This window comes from Antedon bifida, chromosome 2 (assembly GCF_963402885.1).
Source record: "Antedon bifida chromosome 2, ecAntBifi1.1, whole genome shotgun sequence".
Lineage (NCBI taxonomy): Eukaryota > Metazoa > Echinodermata > Crinoidea > Comatulida > Antedonidae > Antedon > Antedon bifida.
In genome coordinates this window covers 29,795,401-29,811,371 of record NC_136227.1, presented here as the reverse complement: position 1 = coordinate 29,811,371, position 15,971 = coordinate 29,795,401, and the positions used below count along the sequence as shown (strand labels likewise).

General features: G+C 31.7%; 3 protein-coding genes and 1 long non-coding RNA gene across 9 annotated transcripts in view; 3 read left to right on the top strand and 1 right to left on the bottom strand.

Annotated features, from left to right (window-relative positions):
• The window catches only part of LOC144834482 (uncharacterized), a 30,261-nt gene extending 25,512 nt beyond the window's left edge, over positions 1–4,749 (top strand). For 4 of the 5 annotated variants that reach the window (XM_078689295.1, XM_078689291.1, XM_078689292.1 and 1 more), the window contains one exon: positions 1,484–4,749. In XM_078689295.1, coding sequence (XP_078545421.1) covers positions 1,484–1,605 — 122 coding nt within the window. In that variant the 3' untranslated portion in view covers positions 1,606–4,749. The remainder of the gene's footprint in view (positions 1–1,483) is intronic. The other variant, XM_078689294.1, reaches the window with a different exon arrangement.
• A 704-nt stretch (positions 4,750–5,453) lies between these two features.
• Positions 5,454–12,189, bottom strand: LOC144834447 (pescadillo homolog). The gene is made up of 13 exons (XM_078689253.1): positions 12,049–12,189; positions 11,526–11,605; positions 11,106–11,259; positions 10,680–10,789; positions 10,144–10,318; positions 9,962–10,051; positions 9,270–9,386; positions 8,632–8,799; positions 8,131–8,264; positions 7,561–7,686; positions 6,905–7,089; positions 6,384–6,574; positions 5,454–5,969 (listed from the first exon to the last, which is right to left on the bottom strand). Exons 1-13 carry the CDS (start codon positions 12,067–12,069, stop codon positions 5,718–5,720), a joined length of 1,803 nt encoding a protein of 600 aa, XP_078545379.1. The 5' UTR covers positions 12,070–12,189; the 3' UTR covers positions 5,454–5,717.
• On the top strand, positions 12,187–14,320 carry LOC144834448 (uncharacterized). Its single transcript, XR_013610971.1, has 3 exons — positions 12,187–12,345; positions 12,860–12,989; positions 13,518–14,320. It is a non-coding gene; the product is annotated as an uncharacterized LOC144834448 (long non-coding RNA).
• A 151-nt stretch (positions 14,321–14,471) lies between these two features.
• The window catches only part of LOC144834499 (WD repeat and SOCS box-containing protein 1-like), a 215,216-nt gene continuing 213,716 nt past the window's right edge, over positions 14,472–15,971 (top strand). For both annotated transcript variants that reach the window (XR_013610977.1, XM_078689325.1), the window contains exon 1: positions 14,472–14,652. Coding sequence is in view for 1 of the 2 variants with exons in the window: in XM_078689325.1 (XP_078545451.1) it covers positions 14,619–14,652 (34 nt within the window). In the remaining variant the exon portion in view is untranslated. The remainder of the gene's footprint in view (positions 14,653–15,971) is intronic.

Genomic DNA, 15,971 nt, shown 5'->3' with positions numbered 1-15,971 from the left:
TTTAAAATTTAAGAATTAAGTATTACTTCTATTGTGAAAAATGTGATAAAATATGTTTGTTTTGTAAAAGCAGTGTTATTTATTTATGTTTTATTATCACATCTGTTTTACATGGTTCCTCTTCATTTGTCACTTTCTCTTTGTAAACGGACTTTAATATGAAATACCATTGGATCTGTTTTTGGTTTTGTATAAAACTGAAAATACAGAAATTATACTTTAGTTTACATCAACTTGTCTCATAATAATAGTGTTGTTTATATGATGAGGGAGCGCAAAGTGGAAAGCATAAACAAATTGATTGTAAATTGATGATACTTGATCAAATTCAGCAGTAAACATTATATTATGAAAGTTAGGTGCAAGTCTTAACAAAATATAAACTGTATAATGGTCATGTATAATACCATGTTCGAGTATAATCCCACCCCTAATTTAACCTAATTCTGACATAATCCCACTTCCCAAGTATGCTGGCCTAACTATACTATACTGTATGGGATATACTGTATACATGCACCTGTAACCATGGATGAATCAGATTATAATTCCATTTTGGTATAATGATTACACTATCTTTGTTCATCTAACCATCCAGGGAAATCTCTATACTGCTGCAATGCTTGGTCAAAGTCACAACACTGGTTTTTTTGACAATACAAAAGTAGCTTCTTTTGTTTTAAATTTGTACTATAATCTTATCTATGAAATATGTCATCATGTAAATTTAACTTGTATTGGTAATTTACTTCTAAATCCTTATCTCTGGTTTATATGTTTTTTTTAACCAGCTTTTTGCTTTTATTTTGATTTTAAGAAATATTGAAATATATTCTTTAATAGCATGTTCTAAATCACAATATATTAACTTTCAAAATGAGTTTACTGTATATCTAGCCTTGCTATTTTTAAACAAATATTGTCGATTATTACAGTAATTTAATTGTTTTACATAATTTACCTGGTTTCATTTATAAACAAAACTGAAATATAACTTGCCGAAGATATGATTTTATACGTCATTGCTATCTGGATGTGTTAAGCTCTGTCTACACTATTAAACTAGTTTATGGTGGTGATATTCCCAAATATGGTAGTGATATGCCCAAATATGCTAGTGATATGCCCAAATATGCTAGTGATGTGACATAATCATGTCCAGATATGGGCACATCACATTTTTTTAGTACATAAAGTTTGATAGTGTAGACAGAGCTTTAGGACAGTAATAAGAACTGTTATTTGAGTTTTAAGTTGTGTCACGTCAAGATCTCAGCTGTTTCTACAATTATTTAGCATTTTTTGGGGTAATCACATCACACAACAGTGTTTATTGCAATGACTGCTCATAAATGTTTAGGTTGAAACAATCCCTTATTATTGTACTGTCTGAATATGAAGCCTAGGATTGTTTGTGTTGTATCTGTCCTGTATTTTTGTTTTGTAAAACATAAATAATTATTACATTATTTTTTTCTTGTAGAAATCATTCCAAAAGATTCATCAGCTGTCCCCTCCTGGAAGGCCGAGCTTGAGAAGCGCAAACAAGCACGACTAGAAAAAACGTACAAGTCGGTGGATAAAGTCGAAGAGGCATTATTTTAGACTTCCATTACTTCCTGGTGATGGTCTCAAGCCGGGTCATCAAGAAAACAAGTTTCCCTATTAAAATAAAATCACATTCTACACCATAAAGGAGGAAATTGTTTAGTTCAAAGGTTATTACTACAAAAAATACAGTAGAACTCCATTGGGACACACCCATTCAGGGGACACACCCATTCTGGGAAACCCTGTTGAGGGACACCCTGTCAAGGGGACCCATTAAACGGATGTAGTGTTGCAATAATACTGTATATTTAACACTATGGCCAATACAGTTAAGATACTTGTTTGGTCTCAAAGGTGTCCCCTTAATAGAGGTCCTACTGTTAATTTGGTTTTAATACTTCAACATATATCAGGTGAAGGGTTACTTTTATAGTATAATCAGCTACTGCCAATATATAATAAATAGAAAAGGGAAGTGCTATAATTGACATGTTCTGGTCTTTCAATAGAGTGGCGAACACATGGCAAGCACTAGCCCTGGGTTTGCCAATACACGGCAAAGCTAAATAGTAATTCTAAATATATTTTATCACAAAACTGGTGTACATAATTATACTCTGTTGCATTTTATAATGAGAATAAAAACATTTTCAAACATTTTCTCTTTGTTTGGTAAATGATAATAGTAAAATAAAATAATAATTTAGATTTCTGAATCAGAAGCGGTGGAATAGTTTGGTTCATTAAACAAAATGTATATTTGAAGAGTTTTTGATTTATATATTATAAATATTATTAATTTTTTATGTATTCTGCACATGAAATGAGTGTAATAAATAATTCAGAGTGAAACAATATTTTTCTTTAGAATATATTTCTAAATTAATTGCCGTTACAAAATGACCTTTAAAATTAAATAAAAAAGGTAAATTTAGAATCATGTGTTTGTAATGGGTTGATAGATGCAAAGCAAGTATTAATGTTATGTCTGCGGTGACGATGACAAAAGTCGTCTGGTGATTGACATGAGTATGGTTGTTGTTTAGAGCTCTGTCTACACTATCAAACTATATGTGACAAAAAAAAAAGTGATATGCCCATATATTGACTCAATGACATATCACTACCATGTTTGGGTATCACTACCATATTTGGGCACATCACACTTTTTTGTCAAATCAATCAATCTTTATTTATATAGCGTCATTCCAACAGTCATTGCTCATGGCGCTGCCAAAAATATCAGAGAATGTGAGTTTTGAGTAGTGACTTAAAGGTGCTCAATAATGATGTTTAATGTTCAAAGGTAGGTGGTTCCAGAGCCTAGGTCTTGCAATACTGAAAATCCGACGTCCCCAACTAACTAGTTTGATAGTGTAGACAGAGCTTACGAATTGATGATTTAGAAGAAAACCCATCCTCCATTGAAAAGCCTAATTTTTGCTCGATAATCAAAAGACCTATTATGTTACCATCACTTACTGTTCTGTATCACAATAAAAATGAACTATCACCTGTCCACAATTTTCTTCAAAAGCGACAATTATAACAATGGGCTTAGATGATTGACGTGACAAATGGAGATTTTGATAAAATGTAAATATGAAAGAAATGTTATATACTGTATTTCTTTATGATTATTTTCCTGTTTTGTATTCACTTTTTAGAATAATATATTTTATTGATTTTTCTGTTTTTAATTATTATTAAATAATTAAAATTAAATAAAATTAAATATTCATAAGATCATTCAATACATACTGTAGACATACAACATACTCTAAAGCTCTGTCTACACTATCAAACTAGTTTGACAGAAGTATGATGTGCCAAATTATAGTAGTGCTATGCTTAAATATGGTATTGATATGACATCATGTCTATGCACATCACATTTTTTTGTCACATAAATGTTGATAGTGTAGACAGAGCTTTAGTTTAATATATGTTTTGGTATTGAACACAATGGTGTCTAAACCCCATTGTATGGTAGAATAAACTAGATTACAACATAGTATTTAGTTTTAGCCCCTGTCTACTAAAATCTATATATTTTGTTATTCTACATTTGAAAATGCCATGCCTTTAAACAAGAATATCTCAATAGATTGGACTGCCCATTACAACTTTTTACTATATTATATTAACCAATGCAGAATATGTGCCTCTAATTTATGCCAAAAATCTTTCAAAAAATGAAAAACCTATTCTGTGGTTTTTTCTTTTTGGTATTTTTAGTATATAACTGCTACTTTAAAAAATATAACAACTTATAGGCGGAAATGATGAATCGTAATGATGTCACTGAACATTTCAGAGTTAATTGTAAATTAATCTAAATTATTAGATTTTATACCCAATACAATTCTTGACAGCTGTTCACCATTTCCCTCTGTTATCTAGGAACTTAAGTACTATTTTATTTAAATGAAGATTAAAAATAAATTAATATTATTAGAAGGTTAACCAAAAATACAAATTACCTACTTAGAATTATTACAAATTCATAATACAATATATTTTATGTTTGGTTATGCAACATTAATGATTTAATATTATTTGTAAATGAATTATGAATAAATATAGTAAATTATTAATACAAAGAAGATTCTCATTCAATGCAATTACAATATAATTCATATTAAAGGTTTACTTAAAACTATTTTAGTATAGTATATTAAATTCATACATTATTTTAAAATAGAATTATTATTTTATTCCTAGCCAAATGGTACAAGTGAATAGTTAACCTGTGAGTTAATTAATACTGGGTCATCTGGTTTGAGTTGTTACTGCAGTAAGTGCAGTAGAATAATTTTGTCATGATCCACTTGTTGAAAATGATTCTTTGTTTTTTCTTTGTTTGTCTTTTATGTCAAAATGATTCTACTATATACAGCTGTAAAATACATTTTGTTTGTTTTAACTTGTTTATGTTATTGCAGAATTGCCTCATAAACTTTGAAACTAAACTCATAAATACTGCAGTAAAAAATGTATTTATTGCAGTCAAATAATTTGAAATAATCCGAACACTGCAAATGCTTTCAATTTGTTTATCAGCTCCATTTAAAATAGAGTAAATAACTATTGTTAATTTAAAGAACATGTATGGTTTAGGGAAATCATGATACCAGATAATATCAGGTTTTCAAATCGTATATTAATGATATTAAACCTTTCTCAACCATGTAAGTAGATTATGGCTTCATAAATCTTTAATTCAAAGTTGTAACATTTTTATTTTCAACATTCCAATAAAAAAAATGACTTGTACAAAACTTTCAAGAATATACTGTCTTTCTACTGACCAAAAGAATTTTTGAATTATAGTGACACTAATAAAAATAAATAAAAGTATGTCAAATTTTAAGTCAATTTGTTTTTCTTTATTTCGGTGTTAATTTCTGTATTGTAGATGCAAATTGTATCCTGTGCGACCTCCTTCTGAAGCCAAGTTTCTGAAAGAGTTGAAGAGTTGTTAAGCTCTGTCTACACTATCAAACTTTATGTGACAAAAAAAGTGTGATGTGCCCAAATATGGTAGTTATGTGACATCATCGTGCCCATATATGGGCACATCACAAACTAGTTTGATTGTGTAGAGAGAGCATTATTGGCAAAGACTTGAGCTATTCACAGCATTACCCACACAGTAATGTTTGATATGAGGCCAAGTTGGCTGGGAAAGACATTCCTATTAAATAGACACTTTCCATGAAACAAAGGGAAGTAATGTTTTAACACTACTGTAAGGCCAACACCTGTTTAGGAGACACCTCTATTAAGGAGACAATTTCCATGAAACAAGGTGAAATAATGTTTTAACACTAAGGCCAATACCTGTTTAGGGGACACCTATTAAGGGGACACATTGATAGGGGTTCTACTGTATATCAATCAAAAGACGCAATCAAGATTTTATTTGTTATACAGAATCACTGTACATACTTTATTTGTACATTAGACTTTCTTATTACGGAAATGAGTATTAAAATCTAAAATTAAATTCGCTAAAATTATATTTTACTGTTAGATTGTTATATAAGTACACCAAGTTATTGTTGCAGCTCAGTGGGCTGGCATTTAGACATACAGTACAGTATTTATAGTGTCAGATATTTGTAAATTGAATACAGTATCTATTTGTAAATTTAGTTCATAATTCAGGTTGCTATCTTCCTCTTTTTATTTTTCAGTTTCTCATCATGTTTCTCACGTCTTTCTGTCAGCTTCCTGGCTTGTTTTGATTTTTCCTTTTTCTTTTGTACGATTCTATCATACAGCCATTTCCTCTTCTTTGGTAGCATCATTTCCCGCAGTCTCTTTTCTTCCATTTCTTGTTTCTTAGCCGCTCTGTCTTTGTCGACTGGTTGTACATGACCAGCCTCTACTGACAGTGTGCTGCTGTTCAAATCCTTTAAAAAAAATTATATTTCAGATAGTGAGTGCTTGTCTACTAACTATTAACAACTAAGAGATATAGAGGCATACAAATGAACTTCTGAAATGTTGACATATGCATAGGGAGAAAAAGTAAGTCTCCTCTAAAACAAGACCAACACATAAATGCTAGTTTGTGATGTTGGGAGTCTCCTTGGGCAACTGATTCAAAAGGGAAACATTCTTCACAAGCTCAACCCCCTACACAATGTTTGGGGTTTTTGAAAATCTTACCATAATATAATTAAATCTTCATCAATCTTTAGCCCTGTCTACACTATCAAACTAGTTTGACAAAAAAGTGTGATGTACCAAAATACAACTTTTTTTTTAGGTTATCCTAGCACCATTTAACTTATTCATAATTCATTCATTAAATTAAACCATACCTTTTTTCTTTTCTTTTGTTTTGGGTTTGTCTCTTCCTCCTCTTCAGATGGATTTTCCTCTTCTTCATCATCACTGTTGCTTTCTTCATCTTCGCTCCCTTCTTCAACATCTTCCTCACCCTCACTTTCCTCAATTATTTCTTCCTCCTCCTCCTCCTCCACTTCATTCTCATCCTGTTCTTCAGCTGTGTCTATAATACAATATTAAAACATATTAACATTATTAAGTATACAATAATTCCATTGTACAACTGTAACTTATTTTCTGTTTAGTTTTTTGGTTGTTACTGTATATAAAGTGTAGCCTGTGATTGTAATGCTTTGCTAATTCTAAAAATACTGATATCTGTATAGTCTGGTTGTCATTAGCTTCTCTATAGAGACTTATTCAATATCACTTTTGCTGCCTATATCACCTTGATTTCAAAGTATCTGTGCAGCATACCTTATAACAAATGCTAAACTCTCCCTTGGAACTTATTTACTCATAAAAAATTTTTTATAAAATATCGGTTAAATACCTGGCATTATCCCTTTCTGGCGCGCCATTAACACTCTCTTCTCTGGTGGTACGTAATCACCATCTTGTTCCTCAACAAACGGCGACAAGTGAGGAGGGAGATTGACACCAATGAAGTAATCCTCAACTGGTAGTAACATCTTGGCATTTACACAATCATACACCCATTGGGGTTGGACATAGTACCTGGAAGATGAGAAATGTACAAATGCTTGTTGACACTTTGGACACACCTTCAGGACTCAATGGAGTGTCCCAACCTCTGTCCACTGGATAGAGGTTAAAACATATCACCCTTAATTCGTTTCACAGGAAGGTTGAACAGAATAGGTTGAACATTTATTTGATAAAAATTACATTAAAAAAACTATGAGTACAAAGTATATAACAAACAAAAAGAACATTATTATCATGGGTCCTAGTTAGGTTAGACTGAGCATGAGTCAGAGCTTCCCAAACTTTCCCAATATCTATGTGTGAATGCACCTCTGCAACACAGTTGTCAAACTATTATAAACATCCTGCCCACCCAGTAACTCTCTCTATATTGATAAGTTTCTAACAATCAATTTAGGATATTGTGTATGAATCGGGGGTTAAATATTAATATTACAGTAAATACAATGATTTTAGTATCAGTCACTAGTTATTATTTACCTTGATATATACTGTGTATCACACTGCGGTCTGTCAACTATTTGATGTGTTATACTTTCATCACTGATGTCATACGTTGCTCCTAAAAAGAGACTTTTCTCCCATGACACACATCCTCCAAAACTCCTGGAAAAAAAAAGATATATACACTAATCAATCATTACCTCCGCCAGAATGGTGAGATGTTATGTGGTCAATCGCTCGTGTTTTTGTTTCTATCTTTGTTTTTGATTACTCTAAAAGTTATTGCCCGATTTTCATAAGGTTTTAAAGGATGGTTCCATAGCTGTATGGGAACACGTCATTAACATTTCATATGCATAGACGGAAGTTTGCCCTATCTGAGTGCCCTTCTAGCTTGTTATGATTATATGTATTACTTATTGTTCTGTTTTGTCATTGTATAGTGCCTTGGTTGTTACTGTATATAGCCTCTGATTGTAGTGTGTTGCTAACTCTAAAATACTTTGATATCTGTATATCCTGGTTGCCAGATGCCTGCTCTATAGAGACTTATTCAATATCACTTTTGTTGCCTATATCAACTTGGTTGGTATCTGTGCAGCGTACCTTATAACAAATGCTAAACTCTCCCTTGGAACCTCTCTAGACAAGAAGAATTTACAATTCTCAAATAATTTCTTTAGGTTTCGTAATTGTTTTTCCTCCTCTCGTGCCTTTTGTACAGCCTCCATATCCAGACCCTGCAAATAGACAGTATATATATTTTCATAGTGTCATAGTACTTATATTGCTATTTCTCTTTCCATGCCAAATCCTTTAACGAAAACTAAGGAACTCTGTTAATCCACAAATGCTAAATGATTTTGTTGTGGTCCGGGCTTTTATTGATTGGTTTATTAATTAGTATTAAAATATTATTTTAAATGATTCCTTACTTAGTATTGGAGCTGTTGTTAACATGCTTGCCTTCAAATCAGGTCCTGACCTAGTGCCAGGGTTTTTTTCTGCACTCTCTAAGCCTCAAATGAGAGGCTTAGAGCATGATATAGTTTATCCATTAATGGTGAGTTAACTTTGGATGTTCATGAAAAAAATAAAAAAACCTACAGATGCTTCAATAAGCTCGTCGTCCTCCTCATCATCATCTTCTACAATCGTGATATCAATTTTCACTAAATCGTGAACCAGTGATGCGATGCGCTCATCTGTATCGTCATGATCTAAGCACATTGCCAGTCCATTGTCCAGCTTCTTGCTCTTCTCTGTCACAGTCAACTGATAAAGAAAACATGAATTTTGTTCTTCTATATGTCCAAGAGGTTTTTTAATTTGAACATGAATGCGGAGCAGAACTTACATAATAAAATATTAAATTATTTTCTTTTTAAAATCCTATTACAAAACCTGTTGTATAATAATAAAATGTTAAATTATTTTCTTTTTATAATCCTATTACAAAACCTGTTGTATAACAATTATGACTTATAGTTGAGAGTGGCACTAGTTTAACAAAAATAGTGTGATGTGCTCAAATATGGTAGTGATATGATTTCATCGTGTCCATAAATAGGAACATCACATTTTTTGTCACATAAAGTTTGATAGTGTAGACAGAGTTTTAGAAAAGATACTTTACACTCAACTACAGCAAACTGGTTTATTGGTTAGAGAAACAGAAACACATGTCTACACCAAGTACTATTCAATTATTATTGTTTTTGCTGAAATATAGAAAAACAACTAACCTTAGGAGGGTAGTGAAGGTTCAAGGAATGGTACAGTTTGAAGTTGATGAATCCAATGAGTGTGGTATAGAACTCTACAAACGTTGACATTATCTTTAGGTCCACATCTACTGGTTGCTGTTAAAAGTAGTACAAAGTTACGTTAGATTCTGATTATTAATTATAACCAGAATAATTCTAGAGATCCAACTGTTACTTGATACTTGATAGCTTGACCCTTATTATTTTATCGACACAATTCAACAGCAAATAACTCAGCAAATACAGAATGGGGAAAAAACCCTTGATTTCTAAACCTAGTCTCATAAAGGAAGTACTGTAAAGCTCTGTCTACACTATCAAACTTTATGTGTCAAAAAATGTGATGCGTCCATATATGAACATGATGATGTCATATCACTACCATATTTGGGCACATCACACATTTTTTTGTCAAACTAGATTGATAGTGTAGACAGAGCTTTACACTGTATTGGCGTGAAACAATTACTGTACCTATTTTATTAGCCCATGTACTATTTTGCTTGCCTGACATTTATCAAATATAAAATATGCTTACAAACTATTGATGAAATGCTTGCATTTGCAAATTGACCTGGTGGTGGGAAATGGCTAGAAAAGCACATTGGGTATAGTTTAACTACAGTATTTATAAGAATGTTGAATTGCTGTAATATATGTGTATGCAATACCTTATAGTTGAACTGATATGGTACAATCCATGTTATTGGCTGACCTTGAATTTCAACTTGGTAGTATATTCCCTTGATAGATAAAAATACCTGAAACATAAAAAAAAAAAATACTCAAAATTAAGTTTTTTCCTTTTCCCCACAAAATTCCAAAAATAATGTTAAATGAACCGTTTCAATACCTTTCTTAATGACCTTGAAGCAATAACAAAGTTCATGAACTCTGACATGAGACGGCGAGAAAGACGAACACCTTCTGTGAATGAGAGCTTGGCAGATACTCTTAATGTAGCGAACAGTGAACACAGTGTCAAGGGGTCGTGTAAATCTTTGATTGCATCTGCAAATGAGGGGTACCTGAAATATAAAAGGTAATTGTTTGTTATATCAAGTAAATCAAAGTTTGCCCTTATTTATTTATTTATTAATTAACTATGTATTCTTCAATGTTTAGGGGCTGAACTTGATTAGTTCTTTAGCCCTCTTGATATATTATGTTTTATTTATGTTTGCAATGTTTATAACTTATTTCTCTATGTTTAGAGAGCCGAATGATTGCATGGTTAAGGCTGGGTTGCCACAACCCCTAGCCATAAAATCTGCACAGGTTCAAGTCTTCTTGGATAATGACTTGAGGTCTAATGTACACGTGGCTCGTGACTAAATATGCTGGTCCTTCTCAGCACATGTCATTCATGTTATGTGCCATGTGCTATACCTTTCTTTCACAATATGATCAAGTCGGTACTTTGGCTTATTCTCAAATAATCTTTCTGCTGCCTTGTCTTCTCGTTTTGCAACCGCTTTCTTCATCTTTTTAAGAAAAGTCTACAAAAGAAAAATTGCAATATTAAACAAACATTTGTACATAAAAATAGAGTATTGAAATTCGATTATTTTATCATTTATGAGTTTATTTTTACTTAGTAACTATTATTATTATACTGGCTAGCAATACAACAGTTGATTATTTGCCATGCAAATCTTTTAAACAAGATGAATTATCACAAGGTAAACTAGTTACTTTAATTATACTCATACATGGATGAGTGGATATGATGCGATATTATGTATCGATATTTATTTATTCTTTATTTTATGTTCTTGACTATGATTTGAAATGTTTAAATACACCTATATTTACCTTATGTTCTCTGAATTTGTTGATAATTGGTTCATGAGCAATAAACTGTATATCCTTGTATCGAAAGAAAGTTTTTGGTGTTTTGCTACCTTTGTTTGCTTTCTTAACATTTTTAGGCTGTACTGGGTAAATTCCTTTCAATATACACAAACGCCTATACAATGAACAGTAAATAAAAAGTACAGGATATTAAGCTCTGTTTATACTATCAAACTTTATGTGACAAAAAATGTGAGTGTGATGTTACCATATTATGGACATGGTGATGTCATATCACTACCAAGAACCATATTTGGTTTGGGCACACTTTTTTTGTCAAATTAATTTGCAGACAGAGCTTTATAAACATAAAAAGTGGTGCTTGCTTTGTACATTAAAATAGGAAAACATATTGTACAGTTTGTACATAAATAAATGTACCTGAAATCAACTAAGGTTAGTTGAAGTTTTTTGACAGCTGATGTTCTGGATATGAAGCTTGTAGCTGCTCCGCTTGTGTACTGTAAAATGAAAAAAAAAACAGTTCATAAGATGATAAACTTCATTCTCTGATATCTCAATAATAGGCCCCTACTAATAATAATCAAACAACTGTGTAGGGCTTAATTAACTAATTAATTACAAATACAATTGTAATGACAATATAATGATGAATTCTGATATTATTAGTCATTATTAATAAACAAAATCACTAGCACGCTCATGTAATCCCAATAAATAAAATGTTGTGACGAAACGTAGCTAGGCCTACGATATCCTAATCCTAGACTGACGCACACGCCCTCATAATCGTTTCATTGCCTGTAGGAATCACACACAACTCTTCTTGATTGAGGCCTACAAATTCATTTTGGTTAGATTTAAATAAAAAAAAACATCACACGTGCAAACGATTACAAAGACATTATCATTTGATTATTTAATATATCAAAATTAAAATTACCTTCTTTTTTTCTTTTCCCATGGCTCAAAATTACCAATATTATATTGATAAAAATGACACGCTCTCTCTGGAGTCTGCCTCTTTAAATTTTCACACGTGTTTGATGTTGAAAATAGATATTTGCTATAGAGGGCGTGCTGTGATCAAGGAAGTTTATTTTTTAGTGATAAATTTCCAGTTTTGGAAGAACTGCAACAAAACTGGCCTGTATATTTTCTGTTTTGTATTGTAGTGCTGAGACTTAAGTTTTAATGAACTAAGCTACTTTCAGGCATTACTTTACTTGCTTCTTGTTAGGTAAAAAAACAGAACCAAGTCTTGGCTCAGGCCTTTACTCTTTTTTTAGCATGTAGTTTTTATATAGGTCATGATGGAGTAACTCCATGCTGGGGTCTAACAGTACCTTTATGCATTCCCATAATATAAAATAAATAGTAACTCCATACCTTGTTGGGTTTGATCATGGAGTTTACTCCATGGTTTGATGGGCCTTTATTTTAGAAAAGCCTAGGTAGTAGTACAATGTTTTCAATAGGCACGGTTGACCATATATCTATGTTGTCTATCAGCAAAACAAAGAAAAAGAGGTATAGTAACGTGCATATTCACGATAGATAACTCCTACATTATTCAACCGTGCCGATAGAATAAATATTAATGGTCGAGCATGAAATTGGCACTGTACCCATCAATACCCAATAAAAAAGAATTTCAATAAATGCATAGTAATTACATACCAGCGTTTCTTTTAAATTGAATTGTGAATAATAGCTTATATTGATTTCAAAGAACTAATTCTTTTTTCTTTTAGATATGGTAAAGTATGTTGCTGATTGTAATAATACATGTCGCCATAAGTTGTTTTCTACATCAGTGTAATGCACTGGAAATTGTAGAAAATGGTTCAAGTCCAATTGAAGTGTTAAAAAACCAGAAACTAGGTACATACCATACCTAGCCCCAACATTTTGAGTAATTAATTTAGAACCATATGAGTATTTTATAAACCTATTACATTCAGGTTCTTGTTTACTGCTGAGATTTGTGTGCATTTAAGGTGCAAACATGAAACATTAATATTAGTAACAGTATTAATGTACTTCTAAATTCTTAGTTTTGTGCAATATTGTGTGTGTACTCTGTATATGAATTTCTGTTTTATATTTATCGGATTTTTGACATCATACTAATATATTTGCCAATCTTTAAGATGAATTTCTATAGTTATTTTTTATGATAATGGACAAATAAAGCTTTTAGTATTCAGTATGTCAGTAATTGTTGCATATTGGTACTATGCACTGTTAATGCTTTCCTAGTATAATTCCACTCATTCATTTTTTGTCCAAATTTCATAGCTACAATATATTCTCGGCCGTTTGAGCAATTGAAGTTTATTATTAACAGTATTTTAATAGTAAAACACACTTTTTCCTGATATTTTGCTTTTTCTTTTTGTCATTATTTAGGACTGACAGTAGGTGTGGTAGTTGCCTTGATTGGGTTGTTTGCTGGCATGGCCCTGTATGTCTACTACCCACGTCGACAACGTATCAGCAGTGAAATAACATTTCACCCACAGATCTGATGTTCTGTCCACACTATCAAACTCTATGTGGCAAAAAAGTGTGATGTGCCCATATATGGACATGATGTTGTCATATCACTACCATATTTGGGCATATTGCTACTGTATTTGGGCACATCACACTTTTTTTTATCAAACTAGTTTTGATAGTGTAGACAGAGCTTGATGATGATTCATGCATGGAGGTCTCTCCATGGTTCATGTTTCATTATCAGGAAAAGATCCGAATCAACAATATCGAACTAAAAGATACAATGAAATGAAACCTGAAATTTAGACTTTGTCTTGTTTTAATTATTTGTAAACTTGCATAGTATATATTATGTAAATAAAGATTTTTGATTAGGCAAGTATTAGATGTTTTCACACACGTACACATAGTCGGGGATTTGACTTAATATTAGTAAAAAGAGAAATATAGTTTCAGACAAAAATCGAAACGTCGTCTGCTGGACAAGTAACAAAAAAACAGTAACTACAGAACCAACTTGGGGGCAAGTCTAACATTACTGTAAATTTATTTAGAATATAATAAAAGGTTTTTATATACCAATGACAGTATTGATATAAACAATACCAAAAATGTTGTTTTCACCACCAGTAAGACTGATGTCTGAATTTGAATCATATTAATAATCCAGATATAAAATAAAATACAATTTACAACATCGTTTTCTATTTGTTTTTGTTGTGAAATTATGAATGGGTGGGTGTTGTCCTATTCTGATCTGTGATTGGTCAATGTCGAGGAGGCCGGGGAGAAAAAACTACACACATACGACGACGTTTACAACGTCATGGGGAGAGCGTGCAGAAGAATTGCCTCGCATTGCAAGAGAGAAGACCGAGAGAGTAGGCCTACAGAAACACACACACGAGACGTTGATTTGGTTCTATTTTTATGGTTTTTTATCTATAGAATCCTTGTTTTCTCAGAAATATATAGATTGAATATATTAGAATATAAGATAGACAACTTGAAATGAATAATAGGTTGTTAGGCGAAGAGGAAATTCGTAAGTATTTTTATGTTTTATAGCCTAGGCCTAGCTACACAGGCTACGTACGTAACTATAGTACCGTGGCCGCCGCCGCCACCTTGAAATCTGTAGGTCTACCGCCGTCGGTTTTGCTTTTTTATGATTCGAAATAATATCATTGTATAAAAGATTTTCATTGATAACCTTTGGAATAATATAGTACAATTTACATTATTCAAGAAATGAATGACATTTATTGCAATACTGGCTGTACTAAAATGTTACTGTCTGGCTTTAAATTAGCCCTCTAGGCTAGAGCTAGGCCCTACCTCCTCCTATTATTATTATCATTATTGATGATGATGACGTATTGTTTGTCAATATTATGAAGTTGACGATCATCACATGATTGATAGGCAAAAAAGAGATGAGTGCTAGCCTAGGCCTAGTATTAGTAGGTTTTGTTTTTAAATTTTTTCGTGTTTATAATATTATTTAATTTGAAGTTTATTATGATGCCGATAAGTTACTATTTTGTATTTACTGCTATATTCCGTATTCATTGTGTGTTTCATGATTTGTAATTAAAGATAATATTAATATTGCATTTCGGTAATTTAATGAATAATAAATATGTTTTGATGAATAAGACAGGCTTTCAACAAATAAAACACTCCTTTGTTGAAAGCAAACCTGTCTGTTACTTGCTAAGGTAATAAATATAAACCATTTATTTTATTAAATTAAATTATAAATCTACTTTTATCTAGTCTAAGCCATTAAAAAGTGGTGTTTTTTTAATGTAAAAAATATTTTTATAATTTGTTTTCAATCGTACAATGTAGGGCAATCTTTTAAAAACATTTTAATTACAGTAAATTGTTTTTCTGATATTTAATTAACATGGTGTCCTGAAAACGCTGATATTTTTATGCTCGGCTGGTCACGACTGTTTGTCATTTCTGCAAGATGGCTTCCGTAGCACGAAAATCGTGTACATAATTTAAAAACGTTTTCAAAGCATGAACCTTCAATATTGCTGAAACCATTAATAGAATTTCACTAATGAACAGTAGAAATAAACTAATAATAACATGTGATACAAAAGTAACCAATCGGATATGATGGTGTGTTTTGTGTTTGTACATAAATTGTCTATTCAGATAAGCTAAGTACATACTGTAGTATGTGGTGTTAAATATTTATAGGTTATGTTGGTGCTAGTGTGGAGTAATGTACTGTAGTACCTGCCAACATATATTAGTGTCTAGAGTTGAGTCTAGAGTCTGAATATGTTACAACAAAATTCACTGAATAATACTCATGCAATAGAAGGATTGCAATATAAATCTTAA